The sequence below is a fragment of the Nuphar pumila genome, chromosome 9 (assembly GCF_984573655.1).
Source record: "Nuphar pumila chromosome 9, dmNupPumi1.hap1.1, whole genome shotgun sequence".
Lineage (NCBI taxonomy): Eukaryota > Viridiplantae > Streptophyta > Magnoliopsida > Nymphaeales > Nymphaeaceae > Nuphar > Nuphar pumila.
The window spans coordinates 20,304,116-20,327,148 of NC_143257.1; the positions used below are offsets into that span (position 1 = coordinate 20,304,116).

The following is a 23,033-nucleotide window of genomic DNA, read 5'->3' on the forward strand; positions in this document are numbered from 1 at the left end:
AAGTATAACAGCTGTCATTGCTTTCAATTTGAGTTAAGATTCTCAAAGAAAAAGTGATGTTAAGGAAACACAACACAGGCATGATGAAGTTTGTTGGTGATAGTGATGTCACCAAGTTGACAGGATGTCACAGGTTCAAAATCCATGGGTGGTACCGCAAGGCTGAAGCTAGGTGTACTCCCTGGTGGGCAGGGGGGACCTCAAGGGTTCTACCCACCGGAGGCCAGCCAATGTGTGATTGGTGATGGGTTTTTTTTCCTTGGATTATCCAAAAAAATAGTCATAATGAACGTTTGTTGGCCAACTCTGGATTACAGTCCAGCATAACTTTCTCAAGAAACTAATCTGAAGCCTTAGTGAAGATGCAGCAAACATCTCTAGCATTTTCTGGAACTATTGCTGCACATTATTTGACAGGTCCTACACCGACCACTGGCCGCATGTGAATTGAGTGTCAGCAAGGGCCCCTCGTCTGATCATCCACATTGTTGGCCTATGTTTCCTTGACACTTCTGGAGGGCCAAGGTGTCCACGTCTGACACTTTTGGACATTATCACTGAGCGACACTCCTAGACACTTCATTTTCTGAACATACAAGTGTCCAAGAAAAATTGACACTTGATGTTGCATGTTCGACAGTTTTGGGTGTCTTAGACACGAAGTGTCTGATGCCCGGACACTTTATGCCTACCTTAATTAAACCCTATTTTCTCTCATTTTATATATGGAGGTGTTGAAGAATCAAACCTACATGGAACCTTGCCAATCATCAACCTCATTTAAGAGCCGAATTTCCTCCCCTTTCATGATTTTGATGCACATCAAAATGTGCAGTGCTACATATGAGGGATGGAGAACTGAGACCGTCTCCCTCTCTTTTTTTCTTTTTTTTATAGTTCTTTTATTCTTTACTTAATTACTTCTCTCTTACATATATATAGTATTTCAATGCTCGCCATGTCTGATACTTCGTACCCGTGTCTGACACTAACACCACTGTCACTGTCAAGTAACATGGACATTCGTAGAATTGATGGTTTGCTGTTCTTTTATGAAAAATATGCTAATAAATAAAGAGATAAAAAGTCATACATATCCCACTCGCCAGCCCATCATCCCATAGGCCTTTGAGAAGGAAAAGAGATTGACAACATGCTGGTCCTCTATGCACGAATGCTTTAGTTCATCGTACATAAAATACCTGGACAAGTACAGAGAAAATATACATCAGTTGAATAGTAACAAAAAAATCATGACAACAATATGCATTCTACATTAAAAAAAATGACAACACCCGAGAAGATAATGTGCATTAACCTAATAGGCAATAACAGTTTACTTTGTGCATGTTGCCTGCTATCTTCTGGCCACATATCAACATGATTGAATAAGTCTTGGTGTTCCCAGACCAAAGATGATGCAGCATGATCTGTGCCATCCACTAGATACTGGAGAACAAAGCAGACTTTGGCACTCTTTCTTCATGAGTGAATAGCAATTCCACTTAACTATCTATTTGAGATGCGCAACAGATATCATGTAACACCTTTTCTTCTAGTAAAATCAGACCAGAAGACCTTAAAAGAAGTTTCTTGGAAATAATTTCTCATGGATTCGTTTATCCTATTAACAGATTTTCTTTTCACAAACTGTTGAAGTCTTTCTCTAATGACTAACAGTAGCTGTCTCTGACAAATTCAACTATACAAATACCTAATGATGCTTCAATTGAAGTGATTTTCATGAGTTACACTCATTTCTGGAAATTTCAGGGAATATTACTATAGATATAAAGGTGTTCATGTATATTTACCATGACTTGCTACACACCCATACATCATATTCACAAAGGAAATCCTTACTCATAGGTGTTATCTACTACAAGCCAAGCACCAGCTCTTCTACAGATATTTGAGATTCTCTGCATGATATGTTATTAAGGAGTTAGTGCAAATTTGAAGAACATTGTCAACCATCCAAAATTGCAACCTTCACCTTCAGAAGGGGCTCCGATATGTAGGTCCCAGATGGGTTGCCTGGGTTTACAACAGTGACAAGCTTTGGAGTTGGCTTGTTCTCATTCTCTAATAAAGTCCTCTCCAACCAGTCTGTAACATCATTAAATTTTCATAAAAAAACCAATAGCACCCATTGCTGAATGGTCATACAGTATTCATGCAAGCATTTACAAGGAAAACAAATAAGATAGCCGGATGGTTAGAATCATACTATCCTAACCAAGGAGTCTTGGGTTCGAATTCCAGCACCTAGCTCAACTATATAAAACAGACGAAGTGCCTAGATCTGAAAGAAAACTAAGGTAGCCGCTGACAAGCTAAACAAATTAAACTGATTACAGTAAATATTCCAATTACTAACACATTAATTTGGTTTTATGGGTTTCTCCCTTCCAATAAATTTTAAATTAACCATTAAAAAATCCCCTTAAAACTTCAATGAATGTGAGTTAAGCTTAAGCGTTAATATCATCATGATGCAAATTCCAGCTAGCTTGAGCTGTTTTAGAAATTTTGTATTGATCATCATGTGAAATCTATATGCACTTTTTGGACATGAATGCTTAAAATAATGTGCAATTTATATGAATTATCAACATACAAAAACATGCATCACTACTATATTATGTGAAAAATTACTTGAAACATTTTGCCTCTTCTTTTCTTAACAATTAGAGCCAAGTTCAATCAATAAAAATTAATTAAACAAGCAAGAAAGTTTCATGGAAGAATAATATAAATACTACTACGGTTAATGTTCATCTACAATTCCATAAATACCAAATATAAAAATAATAATCATACAATATATGAAAATCAAAGCAAAGGCAATTATGACAATTATTTTACATAACATTTCATAAAATGACAGGATCCTACAGTTATTATTCATGGAACTCTAAATTTTTTGTCTTTTCTGTTCATATAAATTGTTGCTTGCAGCTCTAAAAGTAGATATCCCTGTGGAAAAGGTGGTTAAGCAACCAAAAGGTCTTCATCAAAAGAGACATCCTCTCCTTATAACTTTTCAAGAACTATAAATTTCCAAATGTAAATCGCTACTGCTCTCAAGATAGTTTTGGTGATAGGTATCACTCTGTCTCTATGTATTACGTTACATTTATTAGCTAATACCCACTTATTCATTTGTAATTATGCTAAACAATAAAAAGTGTTAACTCTTCTTTCTTCTGATGAGAGAGGAACAATTCACACTTGTAACACTTGGATTTTTGGCTAACCCAGTGTTAACTTTTCGATATATTTTTTGCTGGAAATATCCCTGATCCTACTGATAACAAACAGGAGCAAATAATTCGATCAAACTAGTTGCTGAACCATAACTCATAGCTCCAAGTTGTACAGAAGACAAACTGAACTTAGGTTTTATTAACCAAGTTGTACAGAAGGCCATCATTAACAAAATGCATCACTTAGAAACTAGAAAAATATTTGCATACAAAGAAATAGGAGTACGTTAGAACCTGCATCTGGCTGGAAAGTTTTAGGATTTCCAGGGCCAACCAATATGTTTGTAATGCCTGTCATCTGAAATGACATATATGCATTGAAATAGTATGGTGCAAACATTACGACGTAATCCCCGGGATCACAAAGTGTAAGGACAATATTTACAAATGCCTGTTCAAGCAACAAAATTATGAGATCAATGCAAAGAAGAGCTATGGTACCATATTATTGAAATTCAAACTTCAGTTTATGCACATCAATTTGAAAAAGAAGAGACTGATTCAAGTTTGAGTATCATGTTTTGTCCTTAGTTGAACAAAAATATCAAAATATCTGAAAAAATAGTCAGTTCAACATTTGGCTCAAGAACAGTTAAGAAGATACAGAATGATTGTTTTATATGAAAAAAGTTGAATCCAATAAAACACCCTCAATGAATTGGGGGAACATTTCAGATCATTTAAATAGTAAACATTAATGACTGATGAGATGCAAAACAAGATAAACTTGTCCGCATGCCAAGGAACGTGTGGAACAGAGGCACAATTTTTGGAAATAAAAAAATACATAGGTGATGAATATGTGATATATTGATGCAAATAGGTTTTAGTACAATAACCATAATACCAAACTCTTCAAATTGAAAACATCAAGTTGGTCATAGTTTGAATGAATATAAGTTAAAACTTTCAACTCTTATCAATCTAACCAATTATTCTGTGCATTTAACTTTTGCTATCATTCATAATCATTACACATTAGGTTCAACTAAACTTTTGTAATTTTTGGGTGCCTGTGGGTAATACCACCTTGCACTCTGGAAGCTTTCACACTCCCAGTAAAAATATATATAATCATATCTTCTACAATAAGTGACTGTTCTGGTACATATTTCTTTTTTGTTTAAATATATCTTCATAATTTTCCCATATTTAAATTGATGATATGCTTACATCTATATCATCTTGCTCTTAAAATTTTCCCAACTTCCCACTTGTATTTATCAATACTTGTAATTTCTACATCAGTGTTGTAAAAGGCATTCATTTCAAGGATTGAAGCACACGCTTCAAGGAAAAGTGTATGCTTCATGTTAAGATAAGTCGACCACTTTAAAGTAAAGTTTATTTAGTCTTAAGGTTGTTTTTTGTATTTTATACATAATGAGGGACTCTAATGTAATTTTGTTCTCTTGGCTAATCTCTATTTAAACTTAAGGATATTAGACCTAATTAAGTTTCTAAGTTCTTACTTTCTCTCTTTCTCGTTTTCTGGGTATTCTCTGAGCCTTTCCATCTACATGGTATGAGAGCCGTCGATCTGGGGAGGGCGATCTCAAGTTCTGCATCAAAGTTCGAGTGAAGGGTATTAGATCACCTGAAGAAGATCGAAAAAAAAAATCACGTGAAAAAGATCAGATAAAAAGGTGTGTCGTTCTTTTTTTCTCGAGTGGTACAGATCTGATAACAGATCTGAGGTCATGACTCAGATCTGTAATCAGATCTAAAAGTCGCGTGGATTTATGGGTCTCTGTCTACCAAACTGAGTGGATACAAATATGGGTTTTGTGCTGAAGTCGTAAAGAGGTGATGTCAACGTGATCGTGAAGTGGGTGACGGTAAATTTTTTTTGGTATCGTGGATTTTTTCTGTGACCGTATGCTCTGGGTATTTCAGATCTGATCATAAATTTGAATGTAGTGGAGATTAAATATGGTTTTCAGTCGTGGATATGCATATTTTGGTTGGGTTCGTTCAAATCTGGTTGTTGTGAAGAATATTCATATTAAATAGTCATGGATCTGCAACTTTTTCAGAGATCTGATCACAGATCTGAGTGTGGTGAAGATTTAATAATTTCTTCTGTCCTGGACCTGCATACTTCTGTTACTTTATATTAAATTGTCGTGGGTTTTTTTTTTATCTGATTACAGATCCGACTCCTTTGAGTGTGGTGAAGATTGGATAACATGTTCAGTCGTGGAACTGCATACTCCTATTTTGGTTCACTCATATCTGGTTGTTGTGAAGAACAAGTTATATTCAATAGTCGTGGTTTTGTTTTTATCAGATAAATTGTTATAGTTGGTTCAGATCTGATTGCAGATCTAATGTCATGGTGAAAACTTATCATAGTAGTGGATTTGCACAGTGTGGAGCTGATCTCTATCAGTTTTTTAATAAGTGTGTGTGGAGGTTTATTGCAGCAGCACTATTCGTGGTGACTACTGCGGAAGTGGTATTCCATATGGGGGACGTCTCTAAATCTGATTTCAAGAATGAGGCTATTGGGGACTATAAAGCCTTTGCAAATCCTTTCTCCTATGGTTCTTTTGTGAAATTATGCACGGTGGTCCAGAACTTTTATGATGTCGGTGTCTGGACATCATAGAAAACACATACTGTTGGAATCTGAACCAAATGAGAAGACAGGAAAATACATTACTTGGGAAGAAGATAATAACATTGTTATGTCATGGATCATGAATAGCATTGAAACTCATATTGGAGATGGCCTAATTTACTACAATACGGTTAAACAGATGTGGGACAATCTTCGAGATACGTACTCTCAAGAGACTAACGTGAGCCGTATTCTCCAAGTTGAACAAGAAATATATAATTTGCATCAAGGTGATCAGACATTGGCCCAGTATTATGCCTCTGTCAAAGCTGCTTTTAAAAGACTTAATGCTCATAGACCACTGTGTTGTTCAAAACATAAGGATCATCAAGAACAAACTATGGTTGCTCGGTTCCTCACAGGACTATCTTCAAAGTTCTCAGTTGCTAAAGTCCAAATGTTAACCGGGTCTGATGTTCCTACTCTTGTTGATGCATACAATCGGTTGAGTCGACTTGCCATCTCTCTTCCCCAATCTCAACCTGCATCTCAGTCATCTGCTTTAGTTGTTTCATCTAGTTATGGACGAGGAAATGTTATGAATGTTAGAGGAAGAGGTCGTGGAAGAGGTATGGGAGGTAGAGGTAAACTCCAATATACCTTTTATGGAAAATCAGGACATTTAGAAGATCGTTGCTGGGATAAACATGGAAGGCCTGTCTCTTCTCCATTAAAGCCTAATGTTCCAAAAGCCAATGCTACTAAACTAGAGGTAGCAAATGACACCACTATCCCCAGTGATTGTATCACTCTTAGTCGTGCAGAATATGATGAACTGGTTGCTCATCGTCCTTCAAGTTCATCTTCTCATGTAGCTGGTGTGGCCTACTCAACTGGAGACCATCTTTCTCCCCATGATAGTAAGTGGATTATTGACTTTGGTGCATCTAGACATCTATGCGGAAATTCTCAAAATTTTACATATCTAAAGACTAGTACTGCACATTGGGGTGTCTCATTAGCTGATGGGAGTTCATCCCCTGTTATTGGTCAGAGAAATGTTTCTATATCTTCTTCCTTACAGTTGAACAATGTCCTTCATGCTCTGTCATTTCCTCAAAGTTTACTCTCTGTTAGTTGCCTTACAAAAGAGCTAAATTGTAGAGTGATATTTGATCCTGTGTGTTGTCATTTTCAGGATTTGCTGACGGGGAAGAAGATTGGTGGAGGCTATGAAGAAAATGGAGTCTACTATCTACATCACCCTGTGGGAAACATTTATGCTGCAGTCGATGATTTTTCGAGTCCGTTAAGTGGCATCGTCGTCTCGGACATCCGTCTTTGTCAAAGCTCCGTCATGTCATCCCTCAAATTTCATCTACTACATCATTCTAGTGTGAAGCATGTCAGTTGGGCAAGCATCATAGGAGTTTGTTTCCTTCTAGTTAGAGTCAATCCAGTCATAAAGTCTTTGAACTTCTTCATGCGGATGTATGGGGTCCTAGTAAGATTCCTACCAGGACTCAATGTCGTTATTATCTTGTTATTGTTGATGATTTTTCAAAGTTATCTTGGGTGTTCTTAATAAAAGAAAGATCTGAAGTTCCTAGTATTCTTAAATCATTGGTTATTGAAACAAAAACCCAGTTTGAATCAGTTGTCAAGATTATCCGCACTGATAATGCCCTTGAGTTTAAAACAAAAGCATTGTTGCAATTTTATCGGGACCATGGTATTCAACCACAAACCACGTGTGCCTATACTTTCCAACAAAATGGGGTGGCTGAGCGAAAACACAGCCATCTCCTTGATGTAGCCCGCACCCTTATGATTCAATCCAATGTTCCTGCTTCATATTGGGGTGATGCGGTTACCACAACTTGTTTTTTTATCAACTGCATGCCTTTATCATCCGTGGACGACCAAATTCCCTTGCGAATTCTGTATCCTAATGTACCCCTCTTCGTTCTTTCGCCCAAGGTATTTGGGTGCGTTTGTTTTGTGCACAGACTCGGACCTGACCGTGATAAATTAGCCACTCAAGCCACTAAGTGTATGTTTATAGGCTATCCCAAAAATCAAAAGGGGTATCGATGTTATGATCTGATTTCTCGTCAGGACTATGTCAGTGCGGATGTATCTTTCTTGGAGTCTATTCCATATTATTCCAGTACTGGTGATAGGAAGCAAGTTGATCAAGATGACTCCTTTCCTCTTCATATCCCTCCTTTTCCTTTGGAATCAGTGCCCCTATCACCGACTCCAGCTCTATCTTCCTCACGGTTTCACAATCCTCCATTGGTGTATGTGCGTAGAGCTCCAACCCCTCCAGTGCCTCTATCTTCTTCTTCTCCTGAGGTAAGTACTCCTGACAATAATGATATTTCTGTTGATGACAACAGGCCAATTGCTCTGCGAAAGGGGACACGGCAATGTACCATATATCCTATGTCTCAGTTTGTGTCACATACCAGAATTGGTAATCAGATGACAGATTTTATTTCAGCTTTATCTGCTGAAACTATTCCTATGAATTGTCAAACAGCAGTACTCGATAGCTGGTGGAAGCAGACTATGCAAGATGAAATGGATGTTTTACTGTCTCAACAAACATGGGATCTTGTTGATCCTCCATTGGATGCGGACATTGTTAGATGCAAATGGGTATACACCATTAAATATAACTCAGATGGTTCAATTGAAAGATACAAGGCCCGGTTAGTAGCAAAAGGTTATACTCAGACATATGGTGTTGATTTCTTTAAGACATTTTCTCCTGTAGCACGTATGGGCACCATTCATCTTGTTCTCTCCGTAGTTGTTCATCGTGGATGGAGTTTGTGTCAACTAGATGTGAAAAATGCATTCCTATATGGGGATCTGTATGAGACAGTCTACATGCAATAACCTCCTGAGTTTGTGGTTTAGGGGGAGTGTCAGAAGGTGTGCAGATTAAGAAAGGTGATATATAGTCTAAAGCAAAGTCCTTGTGCATGGTTTCAAAAGTTGTTTGAGATTATGTCAAAGTTTGGTTTTAATAGGTCAGCGTCAGACCACACATTATTTATTAAGAAAACTAGCTCAGGCATAGTTGTTATGGTGGTATATGTGGATGATATCATCCTTACAAGAGATAACATGAAAGACATTGCAGCCACGAAGTCTCATCTTCAAAAATATTTTGTTACAAAAGACCTTGGTTCCCTTTAGATACTTTCTGGGCATTGAAGTGGCGAGGAGCAGTGAGGGTGTAGTTCTGTCTCAACGGAAGTATGTTCTTGATTTATTAAAAGAGACAGGAATGTTGGGAGCTCAACCAGCAAATATTCCCATGGATCACAAAGTTCATTTTTTTGATGAGGGGTCAAAACCTGTTGATAGCAGGAGTTATCGCTCATTGGTAGGGAAGTTATTATATGTGACAGTGACTAGACCTGATATTGCTCTGGCTGTAAGCAAGGTTAGCCAATTCATGGACAAACCGACTGAGATACACTGGAATGCTACAATGATGATACTCAGGTACTTAAAATCTTCTCCTGGAAAAGGGTTATTATTCAAGAAAGGGGGTACCCTGGAAGTAGTTGCTTACTCTGATGTTGAATATGTTGGGTCTATAGAGGATAGGAAATCTACCACAGGATTCTGTGTATTTGTGGGAGGTAACCTAATCTCTTAGAGAAGCAAGAAGCAAATCGTGGTTGCTAGGTCGAGTGTCGAATCAGAATATAGGGTTATGGCCCAAATGGCAGCTGAATTAATGTGGGTTCGCACTGTGTTGACCGATCTTCAGGTTTCATCACCTATGGTGATGATGTGTGATAACAAGGCAGCTACATATATAGCCAATAATCCTGTATTTTATGAGAGGACAAAACATATTGAAGTTGATTGTCACTATATAAGAGATATGGTTCAAGCTGGACATATCTCTATCAAGCATGTAATATCTGAGGATCAAGTTGCAGATATTTTTACAAAGCCTCTTGCCAGGCCCAGTTTCTCAAAATGTTGTGGCAAGCTGAGCATGATTGATATCTATGCTCCAGCTTGAGGGGGAGTGTTAAGATAAGTCGACCACTTTAAAGTAAAGTTTATTTAGTCTTAAGGCTGCTTTTTGTATTTTATACATAATGAGGGACTCTAATGTAATTTTGTTCTCTTGGCTAATCTCTATTTAAACTTAAGGAGATTAGACCTAATTAAGTTTCTAAGTTCTTACTTTCTCTCTTTCTCGTTTTCTGGGTATTCTCTGAGCCTTTCCATCTACACTTCAGACCTCAAGCGCTAGCCTGAAATATAACCTGCATTGAGGCACGTGCCTCAGGATTGTGAAGTCATCCTTTGTCTTGAGGTTACTCCACACAATGAGTCACATGACTCAGTTAGTGGGAGAAGGTACTTCCAATTTTTCAGTGTTTAGACATCCCAATTTACTTCTTGTCTTCATCCAATCCTTGCTAGTTTTCTTTCCTTCAAGATTTCATTAGAATACTCCTGCTCCTACAATCTCAATGGTGGCACCTGAGCCAATCAATGTCTGTGATCTCTAAAGAAAGCAGGTGATGATGAAGGCACAGTGCGATGAGACCACCATGTGAGGATGGGAGCTTGAGAGAAAGAATGTTTCCATTTTCTTCTCGAGAAACAAGATATTTGCAAAATTGTGCTCAATTTCATATCTGGCAATTCCACCAAGATCTCTTGTTAGTTGGGGAAGAATCAACATGAATTATAATTTTGAGGAATGCATCGAGAGAGAATTTGACTTCTTTAGACAAGATGTGGTTAGTAAACAAAGACAAGTTTTTTAGCAAGGTATAAAATGTATCATCAAATATTCAATATGATTCCACAAAATCTATTTTTCGTCCAAGTAATGGATTCTAGACAATTGAAAGGATCATTTGATCAATCTAGAGAAAATTTGAATCCCATTCGTGATGAGGATTTGACATGTTAGACATTGATCAATCTAACAGAGATTCAACAACTAAAAGAAAGATTGGTCCTTTGGGAACCTTCCCTTCTTCAAATGGAATGAACAGAGATAGAATAAGATCAATTTACGAAATACCCTTTTGGATGTTCTTCAATGCCCTGATTATTCACAGAACATGAAAAGCAGATGAATAATCATCTGTTTCAAAATATTCCCTCTGTGACTTCAATTACGTCTGAAAATGACTTGTAAACTTTATTGTGACTATCTCTCATTGGTGCTCATTCCAGAACTACAACAAAGAGAAGTGTCTCCCATCTGTATAGGTGGAAAATATTCAAATTTAAATAACTGGCATGAAGGGCTGCTTCACTCACCTGGTTTGCACCAGCAGTGACCATTACTGAAGAATTGAACAACTTGTTTTCTCGGCGAAGCTGCAATTTGTTAAAGTACTAATCAAGATTAATGATGGGACCTTTACAAATAATTATTATTTTGAGAAAAAAATCATCAAAATGTCAAAGAATATTGCACAAATTATGAGATGCACTGCAAACATCTTCTCCAAGGCTTTCTTTAAACAAAAAATTTCCACACAACTTCAAAGTCCCACCAATGTATTGGCATACTATTAAAGGTTTAAATGTTGCTGTTTGATACACCTATATTTATAGGTCACATCATATAAATAAAATATTTGTAGACATCACAACAAAGTTTGCTACAATAATGCCATGTTGTTACAAAAGAACAATAGATGATGAACCCCTAACCAATGAGTTACTAATTCAACTCACAGTTTCCTGATCAAGCATCATTTGTTCCATGTTTACAGTGTAACAGTATCAGTTATAACATAAGATTATTAGTAGGAATAATCTTATAGAAAGCTATATATTTCATCAATCAACAACGAGTGGTAATCAATTCTATGCATACATTAAAGCCAAAAAGAAACGATTAACCATGAGTCCATGACTACTATATAAAATGTGCATATGCAATTGGTCAATAAAATTACTTGAATGCACAAATTAGTGAGCCACCTTAAATACTAGACATGATGTGATCAACACCAAAATATACCAGGACAAGTTACAAGCAGGATTGAGGTCAGATTTACATGCAAATTAGAGGAGTTAAAGGAGAAATAGGCATATGTTAAAGGATCTTGAAGGTTTTAAAAAATCTTAGAAACAGCTTGCACAAACATGAACAGCGGACTCAACATGATAAACTATTGATTTCAGTGAGAATAGGCAGATCAGACTCTTATTGATGCAGGAGCATGAGGATCCGCGCCCCCACATGCAAGGAGTGGGAGCGAGATCCAAATCCAAATCCAAATTTTTTATCCAAAATGCAATACCAAAGTTACCCATTCCGTTTCCTATCCATTTGGGCCAATTAGGGACCCAAGGGTATTTTGATAATTTTACCCACAATAATTTTATGAGGATTATGCTTAATATATCTCAGAAAATTCATTTTTGTATTTAGTTCCTATTTTGCGAATTTCGGAACCTCACAATATTGTAATAATTTTTTTATTTTTGGTAGGGGCCGGATCTTACGGATCCGAATAGTTCTAATACCCGGTATGATCCATTTTGTGGTATTAGAGGGTGTAGTGGGTTCATGGGTAGATTTTTATTTTTTAAGAACTGGATCTGGATCCATTTTCTTGATAAAGCCCCACATGACAAGTGGTTCCATTTGTTTGGGCCTTGAGGGAGGTGCCCACTTGTGTGGCCAACCATGGGTTAGCCACCTCTCCTCAAAGCCTCAATGGGCTGGAAAGGATGTGCCACCTACCTTGGCCCATCCTCTTTTGGATGGCTCCTCATTGGTCAGTCAAGAGGAGAATAGGACAAGGAGATTCAAACCTTGGCTTCTCATTGGCCTCCAAGGAGGTGGCCACCCACATGGTCAATGAGAACCAAGTTAGCTATCTCCTACATTTAAAACCATTCCAGCAAAAATCAAAGGAGTCTTTTTCTAACATTGAAAAAAATCTGGAAAATAATTGAAGGAAAAAAATAGAGAGAAAAACGTGAGTTTTTGTTTAGAGAACTTGTGAGGTTGAGGGAGTGAGTTCGAGATTGATGGACGAATCTCCTTCAACCCTCTATTCATTGGACGCCATACCGAGTAGAGTCCTTCCCTTGGAGCTGTTGTATGTGTTTGCTTGTTGGACCAAGGCTGGACGAGTTGTTAAAATAGAGCATGGATCTGGATCTAGATCCATACGCACGTCAATCCTTTTAACTATGCAACCGATGTCTTTTTCATTAATGGCATTTATGTAATATGATTGTTATGGTGTGATTTTTTAGTCCCCATTGTAAAAGCGTTTTAATGTAAAGAGATTAGAGCTTGGAGGCTGAGTTTAGTTTTACCGCCCCAGCCATTGTACATCTCCCTCTCTCCCTTTTCTATGTTTCCTATGCAGGCTGAACAAACCCCTCACCATATCTTAGATGGTATCAGAGCTTCGGTTGCGGAACCCTACCATAAGCATGTTCAACGAGATCTAAAGAAGCAGGTTTTAATTCATCTACGATAAGTAGGATGAGAGGTCTATGATTACCTCAAACGTGCAATGGCACGTTGTTGAAATCACACAATGGTGATGTTTCGCCTTCATAGGAAGATGCTCGTGATGGTCTAAAAGGACCAGAGCACATCAAATTTAACTAGAATGAGTACACCATGTATTTTTGCAACACTTTAATATAAGGGTTTCTTTTGAGAAATCCACACCCCTCTCATCGTGGTGGTACTTTCTGACAGGTGCATTACATACTACGATGAGTAGAATGAGAGGTCTGTGGTTACCTCGAACGTGCAATGGTACGTTGTTGAAATCATATAATAGTGATGTTTCGCCTTCACAGGAAAGATGCTCGAGTGGGTCAGAAGACCAGAGCATATAAAATGAGGTCTTCAGTTAAGTAACACCTGATGTACCCATTTGACCCATTGTTGTCATCAAGAGAGAGGATGAATTGGTACAAAATTTTGATGGACAGGTTGTTAACAACTACCCCTCGGGCAAATGACTCGGTATCCCCAATCATCGGAGTTAGGGGACGAAACTACCAGAAATTATCCTAGGTGGTAGATCTCATAGACTTTTGTATCTGTTGTCTGCGAATGCTTTTGGAGAATTCTCTCTCGGTCACTGGTCGTCCCCTTAAGAGCGGATTCAGCTAGCTAACCAGGGTATCGAAAATACATGGCATAATAAACCCCTGAATTAGTCTCAATTGTTTCTACGTATTGTGCCTTGTGCATACCCGTAAGGCCAGCTAATATCGAAACAAAAGTTATCATGCTCACATTACTGTTGAATCTTGTGTTAATTAACTATTTATCTGTGCTATTTAACTGCTTATAGCTTGTGATTATGAACTACTTGCGATAGTTAACTGCTCATTTGCTTGTGTAATCAATTGATCATGCTCTATAGCTTATTACTTGTTGAAATCGCTTAACATGTTAAGAACAACATGCATTGCTTAATTTTTGTTTCATATTGTCTTATGCACCTACCAGTTTTTCATGAAACTGACCCATTTTATGGGCACAAGTGACGAATAGGTTTTTCAGACAACCGATGGCGTGATGCGAGATGGCTCGAGATCTCACTCTTCTGCTCGCAGTTTTGTGTCCTTGATACTGTTTTGGTTTTGAGTTTTATATAAGGGGAAACCCTAAATTTTGTATAACTGAAGTTTATCATTAATGTATATTTTGCTCACTAATTATCGTGTTAAAATGCATTTGATAATGATGGTTTTAATGATAGATTTTTACGGTAACGTGCCCAAAATTGTCAACTTGTTTTGCTTTTCAAAAAAATCATTTTCGCTGATAAAAACTTTGAAAAATGTAAGGTTTTCCAAGTTTTTTCAAAAGTTTATAAGTTTAAAATTTTGGGGTGTTACAACTTGGTATCAAAGCGACATGGAAAATAGTGATTTGTAAGTAAAGCCTTTTATGCTTTTGATTTACTGCATAGTTTAGGCTAAATGAGTTTCATATTCCTATTTAAAGTTTTTGCTTAAGAATATGAACCCTCCAGATGATGCCTGAGCGTGGTCACTCAGTAGGGGTAGAGGTTCTGACATAGAAAGGAACGGACGTATGACGTCCTGGATGGACTTTTGGGTTGACAAGCCGCCCCCACCCACGTTTATTGATGCTTGAGGCTTTGTGCCCCTTATTGCTTACCGGGCACTGCTAGCCGCGACTTGGGCAACGGTACACTTTCGGGAGGACGATTGTGTGTCGTCACATGTTCATGTCAACCACAACGGCACATCTAGTGCGTCGGAGGTGGAAGGCTCCCTGAATGCATAAGAGGAGTCTACGAACTCCTTTGCTTTTGCAGATAATTTTTCCCTTTTTGCATATCTACCAGCTCCGCTGGGATTTTGTATACTACTTACGATAAATATACGAATATGAACCATTCTTTTGACTTCGTTCTTCCAAGTTCCTTTAATCCTGATATGTGCATCCTTTAACATATAAAGGATGGTGCGGAGCACGAACGATGATCCGGTAGACAAATGGTTGAAACAACGGAGATTCGTGAACCCTTAGTACCCTGGCTGAGGCGATACGAAGCCAGGTTCGCTTGCAACGGGATCAAGCTCCCTTTTCTGAGCCAAGCCAGCATACGACAACGTCATTTGAAAAGTTCCTAAAACTTGATCCTCCGGCTTTCGCCGGCAAGACAGACCCAGATATGGTCGGAAACTGGGTGTGAGCACTCTAAAGTAGCAAGTCTCATCATTGAGTCTCAGCAATTGTGAAAAACACAAGTAGGGTGTCAGAGTACGAGATCTTGCGTACGAATCCCTCTTTCAACTCAAATAGGAATAAGAGAACATAAATGAGATTCACGCAGTATATTAGAGAAAATGCAATGACTATCTCATGCTTCAATTGATCATTTATACATTCTAAGAACAAAAGTTTTGTAATACGAGACAATCACATTCCAGAAACCAATAAAATTGCATGATCTAATGCAGATCAGTAAAATGCATAGATTCAATGCACATGCATGAATAACTTATTAAGTTATTATCAGAGTTTTTTTATGTTTGCATGTCCCTATTAAATGCATACATTTTTGTTCTTCTTTTTATTATCATAACCCGCGGATACTCAAAATGGGTAAACGATTCTCGAGTTCAAGTTGGATCCTCAGTTGTAACTTAACACACAAATTGGTATTTTAATATTGGGTTTCCTACTTGGCCCTCGACCGACTTTAGGATTCAGCACCATTCATCAGAACATTAGAATTCAGCATCTAATGTCAGGACATTAGGGAAATCAACATCTATTAATGTCACTTTCTTGGTATACCAAAAACCGCAGTTATATCTATACACCACTCTCAAGCAAAGTGGCGAAATCTCTCTAAAACCGTGGTCGGGAGGTGAACCACCTAGTTGGTTCAAGGACACAATCGTACACAGAGTTTTAGTATCCTCATGGTTCCCCAAAACCGTAGTCCAGGATTCTCACACTAAAGAAGGGATATCCAAGAAAACATTAATTACATTATTTTCTCGTTTATCTTTTCATTTAAATAATGATTTATTTAAATTCTTTGTTTTGCAATTCAGCATGCAAAAGCCAACGTTCATTTCGCAATTCAACATGCGAAACTTATCACGGGACCATGGCCCGTTAATACATAAAACAGTGCAATTTGCTTAAAACACTAAGTTGATTTTTGTGATGCACAGACTAAACATGGAACAATACTTGCTCAAGGCCCACACGGCCTACGGTGATCCATTTTGACCACCAATGCATTCAAGGCAAAAACCACAATGAACATGCCACTTATGAAATCATTCAATATGCACTAAATTGCACATTCTCTTTTATTAAACAAGGTTATATATGAATAACCAATCTCTCATGTATATGATCACATGATACAAAAATACAACTTTCATTTTCGTGATTCTTCTCATGATCATTATGCACTTATCCATGTGATTAGGTAAGTGCCATAACAAAAAACTAAATTCCATGGTGTACATCTTTTATTTCATGCATATGTACGTAGACATCACTTTAAATGTCAAAGGCATGCATAATTGACATGCCCTTGCCATTTTGGTAAGCTCGGGGTACGACACTCATACCTACTAAGGTCATACTATTGCTACCCCGTACACGGAACAACATTGATAGATATATTTTCGCCTTCAAATGCTTTCATGACATATGCATAATAGCTCAATAAATTATATTCTTGTCCTATTCGTAGTACAGTCCGAAAGATGGATTTGTTTGCTGGTTCTAGTGGTAGTCACGGTAGGGGCACGCGTAGGTTGCGTGGCCGTTCTGTAAGGGGCAGACAGGAGAGGCTCGGGGCTGGTTATTGGGCTAACCGCCCTCCTCTACCCACCTTTACGGATGAGCAAGGCTTCCCACTACCAATCACCTACCAAATACACTTGGCAGCAACGTGGGCTGAGGTGTATGCTCGAGAAGGTGGTTTTGCGCCTTCGCACGTTCGGGTGCACCATCAGACACCACAAGAGTCATCGGGAGATTTTGTTCCCCCTTAGTTAGCAGAGGAGTGTGTATTCTGTGGAGAATCAGGGCACACCATGAATGTTTGCCTCCGCAAGGCCGAGTATGATGGCAGGATCGCAATTTTGACAGCAGGCGAGCAACCACCACCTCCAACAGACCCAGTGGGCGGTGTATCACCCACATACACGTCTGCGACTGATTCTTCAAGTTATAGTCTTGGCTCACCGGAATATACTCCGACGACGCCCCTCTACGGACAGGAAATCTCCTATGAGGAGCCACCTCCCTTCACCCCTAAGCGCAGATTCAGGCGCACAGGCAATAAAAGAGAATATCTTAGGAAGTACTCTAGCCGTCCCTAAGGAGAGGTAGCACCTACCAAGTTTTGTTGGAATCTGTGAACTCATTTATCATTACAGAATAGAACTTTTTGCTTGTTTACCAGCACTACTGGATTCGAAATAAATGACTTTCGTAATAAAGACCTATATTTTTGCCTTTACTCCTATACTTGTGCCTTCTTGTGCTTCTTTAGTATTTTTGAGTCTTAACCTTGGTTACTTTTTAAGGATGACGGGGAACTCAAGCAATAACATAGCTGATGAGTTGAGTGAACAGAGGGGATTCATGATGGATACCCTAAACTCTTTGGCAGAGGCGATTCGTAGCCACGGTCGCCCCCAGCAGGATCCGGGTTCCCTTATTGGAAATACACCAACCGCCACATATGAAAAATTTATGAAGCTTGACCCTCCTACCTTCTCTGGAAAGGTTGACCCTGACTTGGCAGAGAGTTGGGTCAAAGAGGTGGAACGGGTGTTCCAAGTGTTGTCTGTTCCTGACGATAAAAAGACGATGTTCGGGTCCTTTCGATTGAAGGACGATGCTCGCGAGTGGTGGGACACTACCCGAGAAGTGCAGTTCCCAGGTGCTGAGGTGATCCCTTGGGAGGCCTTCCGGAGGGCTTTCCTCGAAAACTACTTCCCTCCTCATGCGAGGGAAAAGAAGGTGGAATTTTTGAAGTTGTGTCAAGGCAGCTTAAGTTTGAACGAGTATATCGCCAAATTTCAATGGTTGGAGCGCTACTATCCCCACCTGTTCGAGGATGATCATGAGCGGGCTGGGAAGTTCATTCGTGGATTGGAGGAAGGACTTAGGCATAGGGTTCTCACAAGCATGCTCGCGACTTTTTTTGCGTCTGTAGCAGCAGCCACCCTACTGAACGAGGATTGGGAGCGTTCAAAGAGTGTACAGGCGAAAAAGACACCTGTGACAGGTGGTGATCAAAAGAGGACCTATTTCGGCGGGCCAGGGCAGCAACCACCACTACCTGTGAAGACCGAAGGAGGGAAGAAACAGTTCCCTCCGGCAAAGCGCCAACGACAACAGGGCCATCCACCGCCCAGACAACCGTTTGCAGATAGCTGCCCCAAGTGCAAGAGGCCTCACGTAGGACAATCTTGTCCGCGGGACACTGGCGGATGCCTGTACTGTGGCAAGATGGGTCACTTCATACATGACTGCCGAAAGAAAGCAGTTGATGACCTCAAGCGAACCGGCAACGTATCTCAGCCTCCTCGACCACCTCATCAGCAGCAACAGCGAGCACAACCAAGCAGTGTCAAGGAGCAAGGTCGAGTTTATGCAGCTACGGTCAAACAATTGACAAAAGGGAATCTCGTTCAAGGTACCATTCTTGTTGTTGGTGAAGCAGCTTTTGCACTCTTTGATTGTGGTGTCACCCACTCGTTTGTTTCAGAAAAAATTGTAGAACAATTGCACATAACTGTAAAACCACTTGACAATGCTTTAGACGTATATAACCCCGTTGGGAAGAACACGGTTTGCACCACTTTCATACCTGAATTGGACATAGTTGTGGCAGAGCAGCACTTGCCTGCTTGTGCTATCTTGCTTGAGATGACAGAATTTGACGTCATCTTAGGCATGGATTGGTTGCACAAGTATCATGCCAAGATATTTTGTCGTGATGGCAAGATCGTTTTATCACCTCCAGGCTCTCCGAGAGTAGAATTCAGAATTCTCAGACCTGTGCAAGCAAGTCGGATGATCTCGGCGCTAAAGGCGCAAAACTTCTTGCGAAAATGATGCACTGCCTTTTTAGTTAGTGTTATCCAATCGGATCCAATGCATTTTCCCATCAGTGAGTTGGATGTTATTCACGATTATCCCGACGTTTTTCCTAAAGAGTTGTCGAGACTTTCGCCGTATTCAATATTGAATTGCTACCAGGTACGACGTCAATCTCTAAAGCACCTTACAAGATGGCGCTAACTGAGCTTGAGGAGCTCAAGAAGCAGTTGCAGGAGCTGTTGGATCAGGGATTCATTCGCCCCAGCGTATCTCCTTGGGGAGCTCATGTGCTTTTCGTGAAGAAGAAGGACGGGACCTTGCGTCTGTGCATCGACTATCGAATGTTCAACCAGGCCACCATAAAAAACAAGTACCCATTGTCGCGTATCGAAGACTTGTTCGATCAGTTACAGAAGGCTAAAGTTTTCTCGAAAATCGATCTTAGGTCTGGATACCATCAACTCAGAATTATGAATGATGATATTCCTAAGACGGCCTTTCGGACGTGATACGGACATTACGAGTTCACAGTCATGCCATTCGGACTGACCAATGCCCCTGCAGTTTTCATGGACTTAATGAATAGGGTGTTCAACCCATTTTTGGACACCTTCGTGATCGTGTTCATCGACGACATCTTGGTGTACTCAGAAAGTCGAGAACAACATCGGGAACACCTAATCATCGTGTTGGAGACCCTGCGAAAGGAACGTTTGTATGCCAAGTTCTCTAAATGTGAATTCTGGCTCGAAGAAGTTATGTTTTTGGGACACGTTATTTCTAAGGAAGGAGTGTTCGTGGACCCTGCAAAGGTTGAGGTTGTACTCAGTTGTCAACAACCGAAGAACGCACGTGATATCAGGAGTTTTCTGGGATTAGCTGGTTACTACAGTCGATTCATTCAGGATTTTTCAAAAATTGTGTTACCCCTGACGAAGTTGCTGAAGAAAGAGGCTAGATTCTTATGGGACGAGAAGTGTGAGGCGAGTTTTTAGTTATTGAATGAGCGACTTACCAGTGCTCCTATTTTGACCTTACCTTCTGGTAAAGACGGATTCGTGATTTATACTGATACCTCTAGGTCAGACCTAGGGGTCGTGCTGATGCAGAATGAGAAAGTGATCGCTTACGCCTCTCGGCAACTTAAAATTCACGAGAAGAACTACCCAACTCATGATTTAGAGTTAGCTGCGGTGGTGTTCGCACTAAAGATATGGCGACATTACTTGTATGGGGAGCAGTTTGAAGCATTCACCGATCATAAGAGCCTTAAGTATCTATTTTCGCAGAAAGAATTGAATATGAAGCAGCGGCGTTGGCTAGAATTCCTCAAGGATTATGACTTCACCCTCTCCTACCACCCAGGAAAGACGAACGTCGTGGCTGACGCCCTCAGCCGCAAAGCACCGGAAGTTTCGATTAATACCTTATTTGCTGGATGGAGGTTGGTCGAAGACCTAGCCTCTTGGGAACCTTTCGCAATCACTCAAGGTTCAATCGGTTTATCCTACCTTATTGCTCAACCTGAGCTACTAGCGAGGATCATCAATGGGCAGAAGACGGATGCACGCTACGAGAAGTTGAAGGCTCAAGCGATACTGGCAGATACACCTTTTTGTCTAAAGGAGGATGGAAGTATATGGCTGAAGGAGCGCCTTTGGGTTCCTGATGACCCGATCTTACGAGATTAAATTCTTGCAGAAGCCCACAAGTCTAGATACACCATTAACCCTGGTGGTACGAAGATGTTCAAAGACCTACAACGGAGTTATTGGTGGAACGGAATGAAGCGAGACGTGGCTGAGTATGTCTCGAAGTGTTTGACGTGTAAGCAGATCAAAATCGAGCACCAGAGACCCGGTGGGGTCATGCAGCAGATAGAGATCCCTTTATGGAAGTGGGAAGATGTCACCATGGACTTCATAGTAGGCCTACCGAGGACGCGGAAGAAGCATGACGCGATTTGGATGATCGTCGATAGACTCACCAAGTCTGCTCACTTCCTATCTATCCGTCTCAACCAATCGTTAGATAGTCTCGCTGATCTCTATGTTAGAGAGATTGTGAGACTGCACGGTGTTCCGGTCTCGATTATCTCCGATCGTGATCCTAGATTCACTTCGAGGTTTTGGGGACAACTTCAACTGGCTTTGGGCACAAAATTGAAGTTCAGTATTGCGTTTCACTCTCAAACTGGCGGGCAGTCGGAATATACGATTCAGACCTTGGAAGACATGCTCCGAGCTTGTATGATGGACTGGAAGGGAGAGTGGGATTCCCATATCAGTCTGGCGGAATTCGCGTATAACAACAACTATCATGCGAGCATCGAGATGGCCCCATACGAAGCTTTTGGGACGAGGTTAGCGAACGAAAATTGGAGGCACCTATAGTCTTGCAACACTATACTCAACAAGTGCAAATGATTCGGGAACGACTCCGTACCGCTCAGAGTCGGCAGAAAAGCTATGCAGATAGGCACCGACGAGCGCTTACCTTCGAAATTGGCGAGATGGTTTTTGTTAAGGTATCTCCGACGAAGGGTGTATTTCGGTTCGGGAAGAAGGGAAAGCTAAGTCCTAGATACGTTGGACCGTTTGAAATCCTGGAGCGGATTGGAGAAGCAGCTTATCGCATGGCGTTACCTCCTCAGTACGCTCAGATCCATAATGTTTTTCACGTATCCATGTTGAGGAAGTACGTTCACGATCCATTGCACATTATCCATTATGATGATGTGGACATTAGAGGGGACTTGACATTCGAAGAAAGACCAGTGGAGATCGTCGATCGTCGTGACCAAGTGTTGAGATCAAAAGTATTTCACAAAGATATAATGTTTTTGAAGCTCTGCTTTTGACATTCTTTATCTTTTGAAACCGCTAACAACTTGTGCCAACATCTGACATGTGATTTTCTCGAATCTCCTCTGCTATCGCGGTATCTACATGCCTCGCATGACTCGATACTGGCCTCGATGAACGGGATACGAGTTCTCAATAGAACCCCTTGCTGTTTTTGACAGGGGCTCATCCCCTGTCGCCCCGCTGTCGTCGGCAGTCAGGGGATCACTCCCTGCCGCCTAATCCTACCCTTACCCTCGTCGCACCATTAATTATATTAGCATAATTGAATATTTCACACTCTTGCAGATTTACGCAACGGGTCCAGTTCGCGCTCCGCGGCCCGACCCTCGTATCATCTACACTCGTAGACGCACGCAGTTGCACGACATCCCGAGGTAGGGGAAAGTCGCACGAAGAGTTTGTATGAATGAATTAAAATATAAGGATTCTGTGATACAATAGTTTATTTGGCATACATGCTTACCTATAGGATTACTTAACTTGTGATTGTCTGTTTTGCGTTTTCTCATTCTTATTCTTTTGAAATTGCATGTTTAATGTAAACTCTATGGGTAGACTCATTTCTAGAGAGAAACTCACGATAATTGCTTTTGTAATCGAACCTTAAGACAGATACGGTATAAATTTTATGAGAGGTAATGAAGTACCTTAAAGTGGGAAATCAACACCTTATAGATATCAATGAGATAATGTCGGCCTCCACAGGCTAATTGCTTAAA

At 40.0% G+C, this 23,033-nt stretch overlaps 1 protein-coding gene across 7 annotated transcripts in view; it reads right to left on the reverse strand.

The window, feature by feature from the left end:
* LOC149828481 (aromatic aminotransferase ISS1-like) overlaps nt 1-23,033 on the reverse strand; it is a 64,128-nt gene that overhangs the window by 15,512 nt on the left and 25,583 nt on the right. For 4 of the 7 annotated variants that reach the window (XM_090017604.1, XM_090017605.1, XM_090017606.1 and 1 more), the window contains 6 exons: nt 11,152-11,211; nt 4,742-4,831; nt 3,504-3,660; nt 1,997-2,109; nt 1,864-1,922; nt 1,094-1,202 (listed from right to left, as the gene is read on the reverse strand). In XM_090017604.1, coding sequence (XP_089873730.1) covers nt 1,094-1,202; nt 1,864-1,922; nt 1,997-2,109; nt 3,504-3,660; nt 4,742-4,831; nt 11,152-11,211 — 588 coding nt within the window. The remainder of the gene's footprint in view (nt 1-1,093; nt 1,203-1,863; nt 1,923-1,996; nt 2,110-3,503; nt 3,661-4,741; nt 4,832-11,151; nt 11,212-23,033) is intronic. The other 3 variants (XM_090017608.1, XM_090017609.1, XM_090017610.1) reach the window with 2 other exon arrangements.